The 16,622-nt window shown below is 42.6% G+C and overlaps 1 protein-coding gene across 3 annotated transcripts in view; it reads left to right on the forward strand.

Moving 5' to 3' along the window:
- LOC147028931 (uncharacterized) overlaps positions 1-16,622 on the forward strand; it is a 158,576-nt gene that overhangs the window by 127,375 nt on the left and 14,579 nt on the right. For all 3 annotated transcript variants that reach the window (XM_085879817.1, XM_085879816.1, XM_085879818.1), the window contains 5 exons: positions 725-798; positions 2,477-2,699; positions 7,735-7,913; positions 10,072-10,164; positions 13,728-13,809. In XM_085879817.1, coding sequence (XP_085735943.1) covers positions 725-798; positions 2,477-2,699; positions 7,735-7,913; positions 10,072-10,164; positions 13,728-13,809 — 651 coding nt within the window. The remainder of the gene's footprint in view (positions 1-724; positions 799-2,476; positions 2,700-7,734; positions 7,914-10,071; positions 10,165-13,727; positions 13,810-16,622) is intronic.

A 16,622-nucleotide genomic window follows, 5' to 3' on the forward strand; every position in this document is an offset into this window, starting at 1 on the left:
CTCCCAGCAGTAATTAGAGCAGGAATTTGGAATTGGTTCACGGTCCTGGCGATAGCTCACCTACTCTTCGTGAAGGACACCGTGGGATCTTTTAACGTCCACCAGCTAATGCCAGCAGACGGGACTCCCAGTTTAGCGTCCATCCGAGGGACGGCACGCACATTGATGAATCACCCTGCTTGTGAAACACCGGAATGACAGTTTATAGCTGGATTTAGAATTCGAACCCAGGCTCGTCAGCTAAGAGGCAAATGTGTGTATCTCTAGTCCATCCTTCTTTCCTGACAACCAAATGATCGGTGAAAAGATCTCAAGAACAAAGATCCTAAGTCATTTGCCAGATGCTTTGTCGTAACGGCTTCGACTTCGAGCATCCGCTTTGAGTCTGGGAGGTTGGTGATTCTCACCTAGAGGCTGGGTCATCGCAAAGATGTTTAAAAATGGTGGTATGTCTTGCTTCCTTGCTTCATGCTCAGCATTTAAAAAGATAGAGCATGGCCAAACAAACATATCTTAACAACCATAGTGCGGGTTTTGATCGGGCTCATGGCATCCTCCGGTGTGGAAGTTCTTGAAATGAGTCCAGAAAGAAGTGAAAAAAACAGCAACGTACTGAACAGTATGCTGTCAATTGTAGTTCACTGTTGTACACAACTACATTGTGGTTCTGCAAGTCGTTGTATAACTGAGAATTACTTGTTGACACCGTGTTGTTGTCCTGCAGTTCCCAAATCCGAGAGGCTTTTGCCAAGCCCTGCTCCATCGAACAAAGTCGGAAGTCCTGGGAGGAAGTCAAAGGTACTGTGATATATTCATATTAAGGAGGACATTTTGTTAACTTTGTTGCATTTCTATAAGCCAAAAGAAGCTTTCGTCTTCACTCAAGTCTTCATTCCTTTCCGTCAGATTAACCATCATTTTAACCAAAATCATTTCTCCCATGCTGCCTTGGTGAGCCATGTCCATATTAAGGTCGTGGCTTGAGTGTTGTAAGGGTGGAGTGTTGTGAGAGGAATGGAGTGAAGGAGGAAAGATAAAAGCATGGACTTTGTGTCATTGATACGGAATGGATTAATGGATGAACATGTGTGCCCGACTGGACGATGGAGGCAGATGGATGAGTGAGGGCGAGAAGGGGACAAACCACATAAGAGGCAGGAGAAAACATAGACTGGCAACTGCTTGCCGTGCCATCAGAGAGCAATCCTCCCTGATTCTGGGCTTTCCCATGCAAAATACCCATGATCTTCACTGCTTGAAACTCAGCAGCTTTAAGACTGAACAGCAATGAATCTGAGACAAATTGCTGCAGTAATGCACACTGAGATTAATAATACCATAATAGCATTCCTTTCTTGCTGTAAATTCACATTGGGTTGCCACGGCAGTTTCATTGGCAAGGAGTACCATCTTGGATGGGTTGCCACTCCAACACATCCGTGCATCCATGAGGACCATACTCTGTGCTGAGCATTGGTGCTGCTTAAGCAGTATCCTTGGCTATTGGGCACAATCCTGGTCGCCACTCCAACACAGGATACTAGCATGCTGGCACTCATTTTGCCGACCTCGGAAGGATGACAGGCAGAGTCAACCCCACCTGGTATTAATTCAACAGCTAGGCAGGATTGGAACTCAGGATCCTAGGATCCCAAGCCGACCACCCGAACCATTAGGCCAACACCAGGCATACTCCGACACAGGTTACCCCCTAATGGTTATTACCCCAGGACACTGGTACTCATTTCACCAACTTCAGAAGGATGACCCGACCTGTTGTTAATTCAATGGTGGACAGGGGCTTGAACTCAGTTCTCTAAGGTCCCAAGCGAGCCACTTTCACCGCTAAGGCAACACCAGGCTGAACACTGAGATTAGAAGCGAGGTTTCACATTGTTAAATTAGTAGTGCATTATATTGTAGTTGAACTTTTTGAATGGTGGCAAATGCAATGTGTTGGAATACTTTAGTACTTCTATCTCAGCACATACCTTGTAGCCCATCAATCATAATACAGATATCAGGTTCAAATTTCATACACAGTACTGTGTTGATTTGACCTCCAACCTGCTATCCCCTGCCCTTACTCTGATGCCCCGCTCATCCCTCTTCTCATCTCTCCCCTTACTTTCATCTCATCCCAAACCTATTTCCCTTCTCTCCCCACTCCCATGATACTTCCTTACCCTCCTTTCTTCTTCCTATCATCCTCCCTTCTCTGCCTTTTCTCAGTTTTACTTTTTAAAATTTTTTTTTTTAACATCACCCCCACCTTCCACCCCTCCATCTCCCAACGGTTTGTGATAAATGGAAGGCTCCAAAGTAAATGGTCTGTTTGAAAAAGACCTTCTCCTTGACGCAAGATAATTCGAGGTGACAAAATATTGGAGCATCTGAACATCGAGAGGAGGTTGAAGTTGGGGGATCGAGGAGGAGATGTTGAGGTGTACTCTAATATTTTACCCTTTTCCTGTAGAGCGCAGAACATTCACATCGGCAGTCAATGGCCAAGAACCCTTGTGTAAACACCGTGACTCCATCCTCTCAGACTGCACCGATAAGAAGACCATCTTCAGGCAAATCAATGAAGTCATCGCAAGTGAAGCATCCTGTGACATCAACACCACTTTGCTCTGGCTCGGTGAAAAGCTCCACCCCAAAGCCAACGGCCAGCACTGGCAAACTCGCAAGGCCATCCTGTAAGATAATTGAACATCCTTCCTTGATTTGACCGAGATTTTTGTTTATAACAATATTATCCTGAACAACTAACTTGTAATGAATGATAAGACTGGACACTCCATTCTGATTTACCATACACTGTCTTCTTCTTGCGTATGCTAGCTTGGCTGCTGGGTGGCTATCATTTTGTTGGGGCGTGCCTGTGCCCCTATACCAGTACACTGGTACTCATTTCTCTGACCTCGGAAAGATGATGGGCTGAGTCAACCCCACCTGGTGTTAATTCAGTAGCAAACGTGGCTCAAACTCAGTACTCTAAGATCCCAAGCTAGCCACCCGAACCACGAAGCCAACACCAGGCCTACCATAAATCTGTGTTACAGAGCTTTGGTTCTGCCGAAGTAGTTTCATGACCTGGGGTCATGTTTGGCGGTTTGCCATCCCTCTCCCAGCAGTAATTTGGAAATTGGCCAAGGTTCCGGTGAGAGTTTGCCGACTCTTTGTGTGAAAGACGTCGTGGGATCTTTAACGTCAACCAACTGATGCTGACAGACTGGACTCCCAGTTTGACATCCATCTGAGAGACGGCACACAATGATACCTCGCCCTCCCTGCGAGACACCGGGATGACCGTTTCTAGTTGGGTTAGGATTCAAACCCAGGCGAGACGACTTAGAGGCAATGTGCATACCTCCAGGCCATCCTGTCAGCCTATTGACGTTCAGTTCTGAACTGAAATGATGACCAGTCAGACAAACAATGTGACCCTCAATTCACCTGATGCATGCCACATTGATTGAGATGGCCGGTCTTGCAGCAGGTGGTTCATTCTGTTCATGTTCTCATCCAAGTTTAAATTATTTGCATCAGTCCAGTCGAGATATCCTTGCCAGGCAATCATTACTATACAGTGCAGCCAAGCGGTATTTCATTTCACCATAATTTTTATATTTATTACCTCCCCCACCGAAGGTGGAAGGAGGTTATGCTTCACCCCCGTCTGTCTGTTTGTTTGTCTGGTTTTTTTTTTTGTGTGGATGATATCTCAAAAAGTTGCGGACGGATTCGGACGAAACTTGGTAGACTTGTTGCGTGTGTGACCACGACGAATTGATTCGATTTTGGTGAAGATCCTAAACCAGATCCGGATATGCGAATTATTTAATTGTTCATTGTATCCACCTTTGTTCTCTCTCTTGTTGCTATCTTTATCTTCAGCTCATGCATTAAAACAGGAAATATATGATTGGGGTTATCAGTTACCAACAATACACAGACAATTTCCTTCAAAAATGATTAATCCACAAATGTACATATCACTGCCTTTTCTAACAAGGATGCAAGCAATATTTGAGCCAGCCTCCGATACATGTCCCATCCGTGCCTCAAACCAATTCTCCATGGGACCATGGTTTAAAGAAAATTTTCTTAACAGTGCTGTGCTTTTATTATTTTCTAAACAGAAGTTGAGGCTCATGAAAGAGCTACATTGCAGGGTGCCTGGTCACCAGAGGGGAATATGTGCACAGATGCACAACAGCAGGTGAAGATGTGTCGAAGGCAGGAAAAGAGGAGATTAGTCAGTGAGTGTAAACCAACATTGGACTGGGTATGGAAAACACGATGAGGTGACCATGGCGATCAGTCTTTATTCCGGTAATTATTTTCATCGGAAAGATATTGTAACAAAACTTGATATTATCGGTATCTGGCTTGACAGGATGACCAAGAGGTACGCACTCTCACCTCTAAGCTGTCTTGCCTGGGTTTGAATTCTAACCCAGCTATAAACTGTCATCCTGATGTTTCACAGACAGGGTGGTTCATCATTGTGTGTGTCGTCCCTCGGATGGACGTTAAACTGGGCGTCACACCTGCTGGCATTGGTTGGTGGGCGTTGAAGATCCCACGGCGTCCTTCGCGAAGAGAACGCAAGCTATTGGCAGCACCGTTATCAGATTCCAAATTCCTGCACAAACCTAGAGGGGGCACTGCATCCGTAGCACAGCTGTGTTCCCGAGCCAATGGTCCAGCCAAGCAGCAGTGTGCCGCACAGGAAAGACAAGATCGGTATCTGAGCAAAATTTTCTGCAATAATGAAATTGATAAAGGCATTGGTGATCTTTATTCTCCTGAACAATATACAACACATTTTTCTTCTCAAGGTTGAAGTTCACACCGAGAATTTCATAAAAGTATTTCATAACCACTGTGTAACTGTGTACATCTTATGAAATTATTTCATATGCAGCTTGTGGCTGCTGGTTGCATCATTGCTGGGAGCACAGCTGTGCCACTGATGGATTGCCCCCTGTTTCCAGAAAGATGGTACATTTTGACGACTTTGGAATGATGGCAGGCTGAGTCAACCCCACCTGGTGTTAGTTAATGGCGTGACAGGGGCTCAAAGTCACGACTAAGATCTTACGCCTTAATCCACCTTAATCCATCTTAATCATGAAGCCAACAACAGGCTTTTTTAGTTTTCACTTTTTTTGTATACCAAGTGGAGGCTCGTGTAACAGCTAATATTAAAAAAAACATATAACAAAGCAGGAGACAAGAGGGGGAGGAGAGGTAAGCACAAAATAGTGGGGAACTAGAGGGGGAGCACTCGGTAGAGTGCAAAACCTCCCCGCCAATACTGCTGGGTCACTCAAGTGAACCTGATATCCTATTCATTCAATTTGACATCAACAGTGCTCACAGAGTTATAGTTTGCAACTTTCCCTTTTACTTTTAACTTTTACATACTCAATTAATCCGTCATAACTAGATTCCTTGAGACAGAAATTGATTTTACGTGGGTATATCCACCTGAAGTTCCAACATCAGCCGCAATTATAATTTTGGCATGTTTTATTGTTGGAAATCACTTATAACATGTAGAAATGCAAAAAAAAAAAAAATCGAAATTTTGTTGGAAAAAAAGTTGCAAAATTTTTTTTTCTCTAACAATTTTTTTTGGAGGAGGGGGGGGGGTTGGAAATCACTTAAAACATGTAGAAAGGCAAAAAAAAAGAATTCAAATATTTTTTTCAAAATGCCCGCCATAGCGGCCATATTGGATTTCGGACCGAGTCCAAAATCTAATGGCATGATCCTTGGACCAGACCTCATCCCCACACCAAGTTTCGTCGAAATCCGTCAAGGAGTTTTTCCGTAATACTGTTCACAAACAAACAAACAAACAGAAAGGGGTGAAAACAGTAACCTCCATCCATCTTCAATGGCGGAGGTTAACAAAGACAACAGGAGATTTGTGGAATGGAGAGGGAGAGGGATGGGGCGGGATACATGGGGTAAACAAGATGGGATCACAGGGACTTTCAGGAAGGAAAACAGGTAATTTGAGGGAGGTGTGTTTGGGGTGGATTAATGGGGGTAGTTAAGATGAAGATTTTGGATGGGGGAAGACGAGAGGTGGTGGTGAACAGCAGTTTTGAAGACCTGGAGGGGGAGTGGGATTGAAGTTTTCGTGGGAGCGTGGGAGTTTGTTCCAGAGGCGGGAAAACAGAGGAATGAAAGAGTGAAGGTGAGCAATGATTCTTAATTTTGGTCGTTTCACCAGAAGGGGTTTTTTGGTGGACCTTGAGCACCCTGAGGAAATATGGGGGCAGATCATAGACAGAGCAGGTGGGGGGGGGGGCAAGACCGGAGAGGAGATGGTGGAAGGCAGAAAGACCACTGACCAGCCTGCAGTGAGAGACCCAGACTTAGCCTCATCGTGGGAGATACCAATGATCCTCAGGTGAGCTCAGTATGAAGCAGCAGCAGCACACCAGAGGGGGGAGCAGTACTTCATCAGACTGTGGATGAAAGCTTTGTACATGGTCAGGAGCTGAGGTGTGCAGGTGTGGCAACGAAGGACCTTGCATGACGGAGGAAGCCCAACCATTGAGTGGTGTTGGAAGCCAGCTTGGAGATGTGGCTTTCCCAGGAAAGATCATGGCAGATAGTGGGACCCAGAAGTATGAAATAAAGGACTTCTTCCAGAGGATTGTTGAGAAAGTAGATGGGGGGGGGGGTTCCAGCAGATGATCCTTTCGGACAGACATGGTGAGAGTGTGAGATTTGTCAGGATGGAAAGACATATTCCAAGTGTTGGACCAGCTTGTGATTTTATCCACATCTGCAGAGAGTGAAGAAGTTTCTGCTTGCCGATCTGAGGGATGACAGATGGTATGGCAGAGGGTGGAGAGGAGGAGGAGGAGGAGGAGGAGGAGGAGGAGAAGAAGAGATTGGGACCATACTCTGGGCGGAGCGTTGGTGCTGCCTAAGCAGTCTCCTTGGCTCTTGGGCACAATCCTGAACGGGTTGCCACTCTGACACAGTATACCAGCATGCTGGCACTCATTTTGCCGACCTCAGAAGGATGACAGGCTGAGTTAACCTCACCTGGTAGTAATTAAACAGCTGAGTGGGATTTGAACTCAGGACCATAGGATCCAAAGCCCACCATCCTAACCATTAAGCCAACACCAGGCATAGAGGGTGGAGTCATCAGCAAAAAGATGAAGAGGATTTTCCAAGGAATCTGTGAGATCATTGATGAAAACCAGAAAAAGCACTGGGCCCAGAACACTGCCTTGAAGAACTCCAGCCTGTACAGGAAGGGGGGATGAGAGAATTCCATTAATCTTTACATCTTATTAATGGGTGGTAATCCTGGTGTAAAGACATATTCTGAAATGAGACGTCCACGGTGAGTGAGTTGGTTTGAGAAGTACATGAGACACCTCTATTGGAGTCGACTATGCAGTCATGGTCTTTGGGTGTTCTGCTGAAGGTGTTCCTTGCACACATTGGGCCAAAATTATCAAAAACAAAAAAGTAACCCATAGGCCCTTTTATACATTCACTTTGGCACACCTACCTGCATCTCAATAAAAAGGAACTTTACACACAGATTGCACGACAAGTTTGTTAAATGTACATTTATCTGTTGAGGATATGATTGCTATCAGTTGAACGAATCCATCTATTTGTGGACAAATGTGAATGTGATACGTGTTATCTTTTCCACTCGGATACATTTCTGGGACCTTGCAGCTTTCGGAACAGATCTAAACAAGAAAGATGTTTCTCGAAGTGCAGAGAAAAAGAACGAATGTACAACACCTGGGAGTGCAAGCACGACCTCCATGATTCCCGGTCCACCCTCCAGCCACACTGTCACCCCAGGCACCCCAGGCTCAATGGAGAGCAAATCACTGTCAAGCCGAACGAAGGTTCACAATTGAGAAACATTTCTCGGTTAATCACTCCATTATTTATAGCGATTTGGTAACAATGATTCATAGCCATTTGGTAACAAGGATTCATAGTCATTTGGTAACAAGGATTCATAGCCATTTGGTAATAAGGATTCATAGCCATTTGGTAACAAGGATTCATAGCCATTTGGTAACAAGGATTCATAGTCATTTGGTAACAAGGATTCATAGCCATTTGGTAACAAGGATTCATAGCCATTTGGTAACAAGGATTCATAGCCATTTGGTAACAAGGATTCATAGTCATTTGGTAACAAGGATTCATAGCCATTTGGTAATAAGGATTCATAGCCATTTGGTAACAAGGATTCATAGCCATTTGGTAACAAGGATTCATAGTCATTTGGTAACAAGGATTCATAGTCATTTGGTAACAAGGATTCATAGCCATTTGGTAACAAGGATTCATAGCCATTTGGTAACAAGGATTCATAGTCATTTGGTAACAAGGATTCATAGCCATTTGGTAACAAGGATTCATAGTTATTTGGTAACAAGGATTCAGAGCCATTTGGTAACAAGGATTCATAGCCATTTGGTAACAAGGATTCATAGCCATTTGGTAACAAGGATTCATAGCCATTTGGTAATAAGGATTCATAGCCATTTGGTAACAAGGATTCATAGCCATTTGGTAACAAGGATTCATAGTCATTTGGTAACAAGGATTCATAGCCATTTGGTAACAAGGATTCATAGTCATTTGATAACAAGGATTCATAGCCATTTGGTAACAAGGATTCATAGCCATTTGGTAACAAGGATTCATAGTCATTTGGTAACAAGGATTCATAGCCATTTGGTAACAAGGATTCATAGTCATTTGGTAACAAGGATTCATAGCCATTTGGTAACAAGGATTCATAGTCATTTGGTAACATGTTATTATCCATATTCAAAGTGTGTAATTCAAAACACCTCACTGCACTGGAAAATGTGGGGATAGGAATACTGTACTATAAAAGGTGGGGACTTCAATACCCTCTCCCGGCTGGAGCAGTGCGACACAATACACATTTACATAAAGAATTTGCGTACCACCCTACCACCCCTCCCTCTCCACCCCCGCCCCCACCAACACCACTGACTGAGATAAAAACACCCAGATGCACTAATTGGGGTCATGCTGATCTTATGTTAGCAAGTCTGGATGTAATTGGCCCAGAATTGTAGGAGTAGCACAACGCACGCACGCACGCACACACACACACACACACACACACACACACACACACACACACACACACACACACACACACACACACACACACACACACACACACACACACACACACACACACACACACACACAGACACAGACACACACACACACCGGTCCGTGAATTATAGTAAAGATATAAGCAACATTAGGTTATATCATTGAAAGAGGTTAATAGATTTGTTAGTGTATTTTGAATGATATGGACATTGATCATAATGGACAAATCAACGCATTGCTTGCAATTTGAACCCGAGCCACGGCATCCTGATGGAAGTGCTCATATGGGAATGTCAACATGGCTCCTCCAATATTCAGGGAGTTTCAAAAGTCTGGAATCATCGGGATATTTATTTTACAATTTTTCTTAAAAATAAAAAACAGCTCAAATTGTGAGCCACTGACATGTATGCACACATCAATTCTTGTATGTAGGTTTCTTTGAATGTTTCTCAACATTGACACGTTCGTTTTAGCAAATTGGTTTCTGATTTCATTCTCTAGATCTTCAATAGTACGTGGTCTCATGGTATAAACCACTGACTTAAATTATGGTATCTCTGACTTAAATCTCATGGTATAAACCACTGACTCTTAAATAAATTAAGAGGCGTTAAATCTGGACTCTGGGGGGGGGGCATTATATTCCAGAACACCTCTGGGGGTTCCAGAACATCTCAAAGCATCGACCCGTCTGAAAAAAAGTTTTTTTTTCAAAATATTTCCAATGATTCCAGACTTTTAAAAGACACTGTACTTATACTGTATTTTGACATCGGTGGGTTGTCAACGACACATTCGGCATTTGTAAAAACAAAATTCTCAACAACCTCACTGTTCAGCTCAGGTTTTCTTGGTGTTTGTCGGAGCTTTACTGTGCAATCATTCACCCAGGTAAAAATCTTCAACAAGAAGATGGATTTCAGCCACGTACAGGCGAAGTGCGGGTCTCTCGCAAACATCAAACACGTTCCTGGTGGAGGAAATGTAAGTATCAACAACGTGAGGATGAATGTCATTCGTGCATTCGATCAAATTACGTTTGTACATCCTTTGTTTCGGCTTGTTTGGTTCAGCTGTTGTGTTAGTCTGCATGCATGTAGTTGTGGAATAGCATTCAAATTGTTGTGTGTAGTAGTGGAATCGAATTGCTGATAGAGATGCTGACTGTGCACTTTCGCGATCATAGCGACCAGCCATTATAGCAATGGAGAAAATTCGAGACCAAACAATACATCGTTTAGAGTTTTAGACAATGGGTTGACAGGATTCTTCATTTTTTCAATAATACATCAAAGAACACTTACTGGAGAAGGATAGTTCTATAAAGGGGGTAAATTCTACAGAGATCTCTAAGTTTTGGAGAAATTGTTGTTCCCAACATTATGTGATGGATGAAACAAAAATTATTTGAAGAATATTAAATATCCTTCCGCAACTAAATGGGGTGGTGAATACGAAATTCTTCTTTTTTTAATTCACAAGTGCAGTGTTTCTCTAAGGGATGGGCATTCTTCTTTTGCTTCTTTCACGTGCAGCACAAGGCTGCAGGGTAGCGTCATTGGCTCAGGTGCAGAGCTGCGCTGTTGATGCAATGCCCTCTGCTGGTTATGGCAGAAATTTGTAAATTGTCCATGGTACCAGCGACAGCTTATCTACTCTTTATGAAGGACACCATAGGATCTTTATCGTCCATCGACGATTGCTGGCTGATGGGACTCCCATTTATTGTCCATCCGAAGGACTTATTGTCCATTGAAACACTAGGATGACAGTTTTTGGCTGAGTCAGGATTCGAACCCAGGGTAGACAGCTTCGAGGCAAGTGTTTTTAACTTTAAGCCATCCTGTCAGCCCACAAGATGGGGCAGGAAAACGTGTTTTGACACTTTGTGAACGTATGGTGGCGTTTTTTTTTTAATTCGAAGACAGAAACGAGAGCTGAACACGAGGTTCTGCTCTGAGAAAATTATTGATATATCCAGTCGATATCTCTGATCGTCTGAATGACCTCAATCTTTCAATGGAGTGATAACGTTCGACCAAAGTCGAATCTGTGGCACATGCAGCTGGACACACAGATATGGTATAATTCCAAGACTTTCCTCATTCAGCGAGGAGGAGAAAGTCAATGTTGATATGCTCTCGGGCAGACTGTCAGTGAATTCTTGATTGCCCTTTGCAACACGTTCTCGTGCTACCTCTCAGCGCTACCAGAAGCACTTCATTCCCTGATGAATGATCCTTTCAGTGCAACGACTGAGCAATTAGCCACTGATATTGATCACGTACATACAGAAACTGTGTACCAGCATGACCCGTGGTGATTATGTGAAAGCCAAATTCATGGAAACGCTTCCAAGACAATTCCAATGCCCGGTTGCAAGTGAATACCCATGGTTGGCTGAAATGGGCATTAGCATCCTCCTGCCATTTATCACTGCCTAAAGATGTTAGCGTGGATTCTCCAGCCTTCTCATGAGAAAGGCAAAAACCAAAAATTGGCTTGACGTGAAGGACACCATCAGATGCACCCTTTCACACATGCCACAAAGAATATTAGTGTCATAGCCACGGGTCGGCCCAGTGCCCTGGTACAACCCGTGGCTATGACGGGTCGTGGCTATGGTACGAATCCCAGCGGGTCACGTCAACAACAGCAGCGGATCTTTGTGGCATTTTTGGATCTTCAGGGTCTTTTTGGTATTTAAGGGTCTTCAGGGTCTTTTGAGTCTTCAGGGTGTTTTGGGTCTTTAAGGTCTTTGGGGTTTTTAAGGGTCTTTGGGGTGTTTTGGATATTTGGGGTCTTTAAGAGTCTTTAAGGCATTTTGGGTCTTTTGGTTCTTTAAGGGTCTTCAGCATCTTTGGTGTCTTTAAAGGTTTTTTTTTTCTCGGTATTTTGGGTCTTTTAGCTTTTAAATCTTTGGGGTCTTCAATGGTCTTTACGGTCTTTTAGGTATTTGTGTCTGTGGGGTCTTTTGGGTCTTTAAGGGTCTTCTGTGTATTTGGGTTTTGATGGTCTTTTTGGTCCTTGGGGTCTCTTGGATCTTCTGGGTCTTTTAGGTATTTTGGGTCCTTCGGGTCATTTTGTATCTTCAGGGTCTTTTAGGTCTGTGTGGTGTTTTGGATCTTCTAGGTCTTTTAGGTATTTTGGGTCTTTAAGGGTCTTAAGAGTATTTTGGGTCTTCATGGTCTTTTGGGTCCTTGGGGTCATTTAGATCCTCAGGGTCCTTTGGGTTCTCAAGGTTGTTTTGGGTCTTTTGGGTCCTCCAAGGGATGTGGGGGGATCTTTTAGGTCCTCTGGATACTTTAGGTTAAGTATTTCAGGTTACAATTGTGGGTGACGTCAGGTCAGCTGTCCAACCAATGCAGGGGCAAATCCAGGAATTGGGTTGGGGGATTTCCAAATAACAGAAAATCTAAGTCATATGAACGTCATGAAAACTTTATTGCAGCTTTCAAATAAATGCACATTCACATATTTTTTGATATGCATGTATTGTGCAAAAAGATATAAAAGTTAATTAAATTAATATTTCAATGCATAATTAAAAATAAAATAGCTTGAATTCAATAAACTTCAAGTTTCAATGTTAAATATCATGACTAGTGAGACCTACCTGAGTGATAGTAGTGCCTATATGACATACTAGCAACTATATGACATACTAGAAGGAGTTCTGGGTGACCAGGGAACCCCCCTGGATTTGCCACTGCAATGGGTGAAGAGCGGATATACATACATACATACATACATACATACATACATTTGCTCCATGAAAAAAAGTATATATATATATATATATATATATATATATATATATATATATATATATATATATATATATATATATATATATATATATATATATATATATATATATATAGTAATCCTGCCATCACTGGTCTGTTCTGTGGTCGGTATGTGATAGCACTGGACCAATAATGTTCGGTGATGTTCCTCGGGTTGCATAGCTAATACTTGGCGGCCTCAACTTCACTTTTTAACCCCTTTAATTTTTGCTCATTCACTCGTGATAGCGAGCTAAAAAGTATCGTGATCCAGAATAATGTATACGAAGAACAATGTAGCTGAGTTTCGTGGACCATTGATGCTTTATCTAGGAGGAGATAACAAACAGTTCGCTCCATTATACTATATATATATATATATATATCTATATATAGATGACCTCAGAATGATAGTTAAATAGTACTGTAGACAGTATCTGGTGTCAATGACCTGCGGTTATTGACATGATAAAGTGTCCATTTACAATTTGCCACGGACCACGTTTACAAGCATTGTATTAAGTTATACAAATCCCAGTGTGATGTGGTATTAAAAGTCAAAATAGTAAAGTAGGTGCCAAATTGAATGATAAAAGTGATTTAATTTTTTTCTCTTGAAACCGTTTTGTACATCTACATTTGACAACACACAAGGTGCATATATTCCATCACCGAAGTAATGTGTAGTACAGGTGTCACTATGGTCACTGTAGAGGTGATGAATCATGCCTCTAATTGCATTTTGTTTCCTTTTTTTAGGTTCAGATTCTTGTGAAGAAAATTGATATTCGTCATGTCACTCCGAAATGTGGTTCGAAGGACAATATCAATCACAAGCCAGGTGAAGCTGCTAAAGCACTCCACATCACATGCCATTGACGATGATTTTCACTGCTGTGAAGGGTGTACTTCACGCATGTAGGGATATTTACTCGTCATGAATGCCTTGGAAAAAAAAAGCCCTTCAATTCTTTTTTTAACTGGCAGGATAGGTGCAGGTGAGAGGGTGGCACAGGATGGCTCACTTGGTGAGAACATGCTCACCATGGAGCTATCTGATCTGTTTGGTACCCGATGGGGTCATATTTAACTGAAAACTGCAGTGCTGGTGTGAGGCCAACAAAGGCTGCTGCATCCTTGAGCCCACCATCCTTATGGAGCTGGATGAGAAAAAACGTTTAGCTTGTGGAAACCAAAGATCCCATGATGTTCTTTAAGGATCTTTTTTGAAAATAGTAGGGACTGTAGCTGTTTGCCGGTTTCCTGAAAAAATTGCCTGCTTAGAGTTAGCTGTATAATTTACTCTACCAGTGCTGGCATTTGATAGGACAAAGGCATGATGCACCAAATGCCTTATTATAAATCGTGTGTTAAAGAGAACATCTTACTGTTAATTTGCAATTGGTCACCGGCTTTGATACCAATACAGATTTTTATGAGAGTGGCTGAGACTCTTACTGAGATGAGAGTTTTTATGAGTTTTACTGAGACTCTCAGTCTCAGAAAACTGAGAGTAAAGAAGAGGAGAGTGAAGATGGTAGCCAGGCAAGTGACTTTTACTCAGAGAGTAGTTAATGCATGGAATGGCCTCCCTGGAAAGGTAGTGACAGCAGAAAAAGTAGATAAGTTTAAATTAGAATTAGATAGGGACTTGGAAGTTATGGAGATAGAAGGGTATGGGGATGTTGACAGGACTACTTGGAAGATTGAGCATTGATGGGTGATTGTGTGCATGTGCATGGAGTGCTGTTGGTGGGGGTCTTGTCAAGGAGGGTTGCATGGTTGATGTGTTTTTAACCAAGCCCATGCCTCCTCCCCTGAGGGGAAGGGGAAAAAAATACAAAAACTTAAAATAAGTAGATAATTTTTTTAAATTTGTATTTCCTTCTTTGTATCTTGTGTAGATAAATTAGTATGGTGTTCGCGCAGGCATGATGGGCTGAATGGCTTCCACCCGTCTCTGATTTCCTTGTAGTTCCGTGTATTTATCACTGACCCTCAGCATCAAAAAACTCCACAGATCGAGAAAACGGTTTCAAATGGAGATCCTCGCCACCATTAAAGCATTTAAAATAGCATCAGATATGATAACATGTGAATTGTTGCTCCCAGGTTACTGGCTCAATGACAGAAGATGCCACTTGCATTTTTGCCAGCTCTCTCCCTTCCCCCGATGAGAATCCCGTGCCGGCACAGGCACAGGCAACTTGCGAGTTTCATAAACTATGAATTACATATTTATCTTCAACTTCACGATAATTTTATGATGCGTTAATTTCAACTTCACAACCAAAGTACAGTTGACTCAGCAGTTTGAAGAGATAGGTTCCGGAGTCCGTTACAATTAGTGAAAATTTTAATTTGCAAGATAGATATCTTTGGTTTGTTTGTTTATTTATTTCAGATGGCATATGGCAGTTAAAACCCACTTCCATTAACTTTTGCTACTCACCATGCATTTGAATAATACCTTTTTTGTTGTTTTTTTTACATCCCATTGAACTTTTTGAGCTGGAGATCAAACCGTTATAGAAGACAGTGATGATTCGACATCCTCACTGGGCATATCCTTGATGGAGGCCTGAACCACTCTTGCATCCTTGTCCATTGATCCAGATTTGTGGAATTGATTTCTGCAGTTTGAATACATCCCATTATTATAAACTGCAGATGTATGGAATGTGTTCAAATAGCGAGGTGAATCTGGGTAGGATGGCTCACACCTTTTTCATTTTGCTTATATAGGGACAGGAATTTAATCAGTGAATGCAAATCTGACTGTGCCAAACCACGTCCTTTGCAGAGTTCAAGGTTATCAAACCCCTTGTGAGCCTGGTATTGAGGCAGTAGGGCTGGTCGGATCGCTGAGAGGTTTGCACACTTGTCTATGAGCTGTCTCGCCTGGATTTGAATCGATTGGCCCAGCCACAAACTGCCATCCTAGTGTTTCATATGCAGGGCGAGATATGAATGTGTGTACCATCCCTTGGATTAACGTTAAATTGAGTATCCCACATGCTGGCATTAGTTGGTGGATGTTAAGGATCCCGTGGAGTCCTTTGTAAAGAGTTGTGAGTTATTGCTGGCACCCAAAACAAATTTCAAATTCCCACTCCAAATAATAAGGAGAATTGCATCAGTGGCACAGTCACGCTTTCAGCTATGATGCCACCCAAAGCCAGGTACTCTCTATGAAAAAAATATAATAGAAGGAGGCAGTCCTTAACAATATGCCTGGTGTTGGCTTAATGGTTAGGGTGATGGGCTTTGGATCATAGGGTCCTGAGTTGAAATCCTGGGGTTAACTCGGCTTGTCATCCTTCCGAGGTCGGGAAAATGAGTGCCAGCATGTTAGTATACTGTGTCAGAGTGGCGACCCGTCCAGTATTGTGCCCAATATCCAAGGAGACTGCTTAAGCAGCACCAACGCTCTGCATAGAGTATGGTCCCAATCTCCACTCCTCCTTAACAATACACATGTCCACATCCACACTCAAATTTTTCTCGGAGGCCCCATCTTTTCCTTTTTTTTTAATGTTGAAGGCTACAGGCACAGACTGAATAGTCCTCATCGAGGCCAAGCCTTAAATTAAAGAACTGCATGAATAGAAAAGTACGAAAAGAGAGAATAGTCTAAGAGTTTTTGAGAAAGAA

The sequence above is a fragment of the Eptatretus burgeri genome, chromosome 4 (genome assembly GCF_056783735.1).
Source record: "Eptatretus burgeri isolate ZD-2024b chromosome 4, Ebu_testis_v1, whole genome shotgun sequence".
Taxonomy (NCBI): domain Eukaryota; kingdom Metazoa; phylum Chordata; class Myxini; order Myxiniformes; family Myxinidae; genus Eptatretus; species Eptatretus burgeri.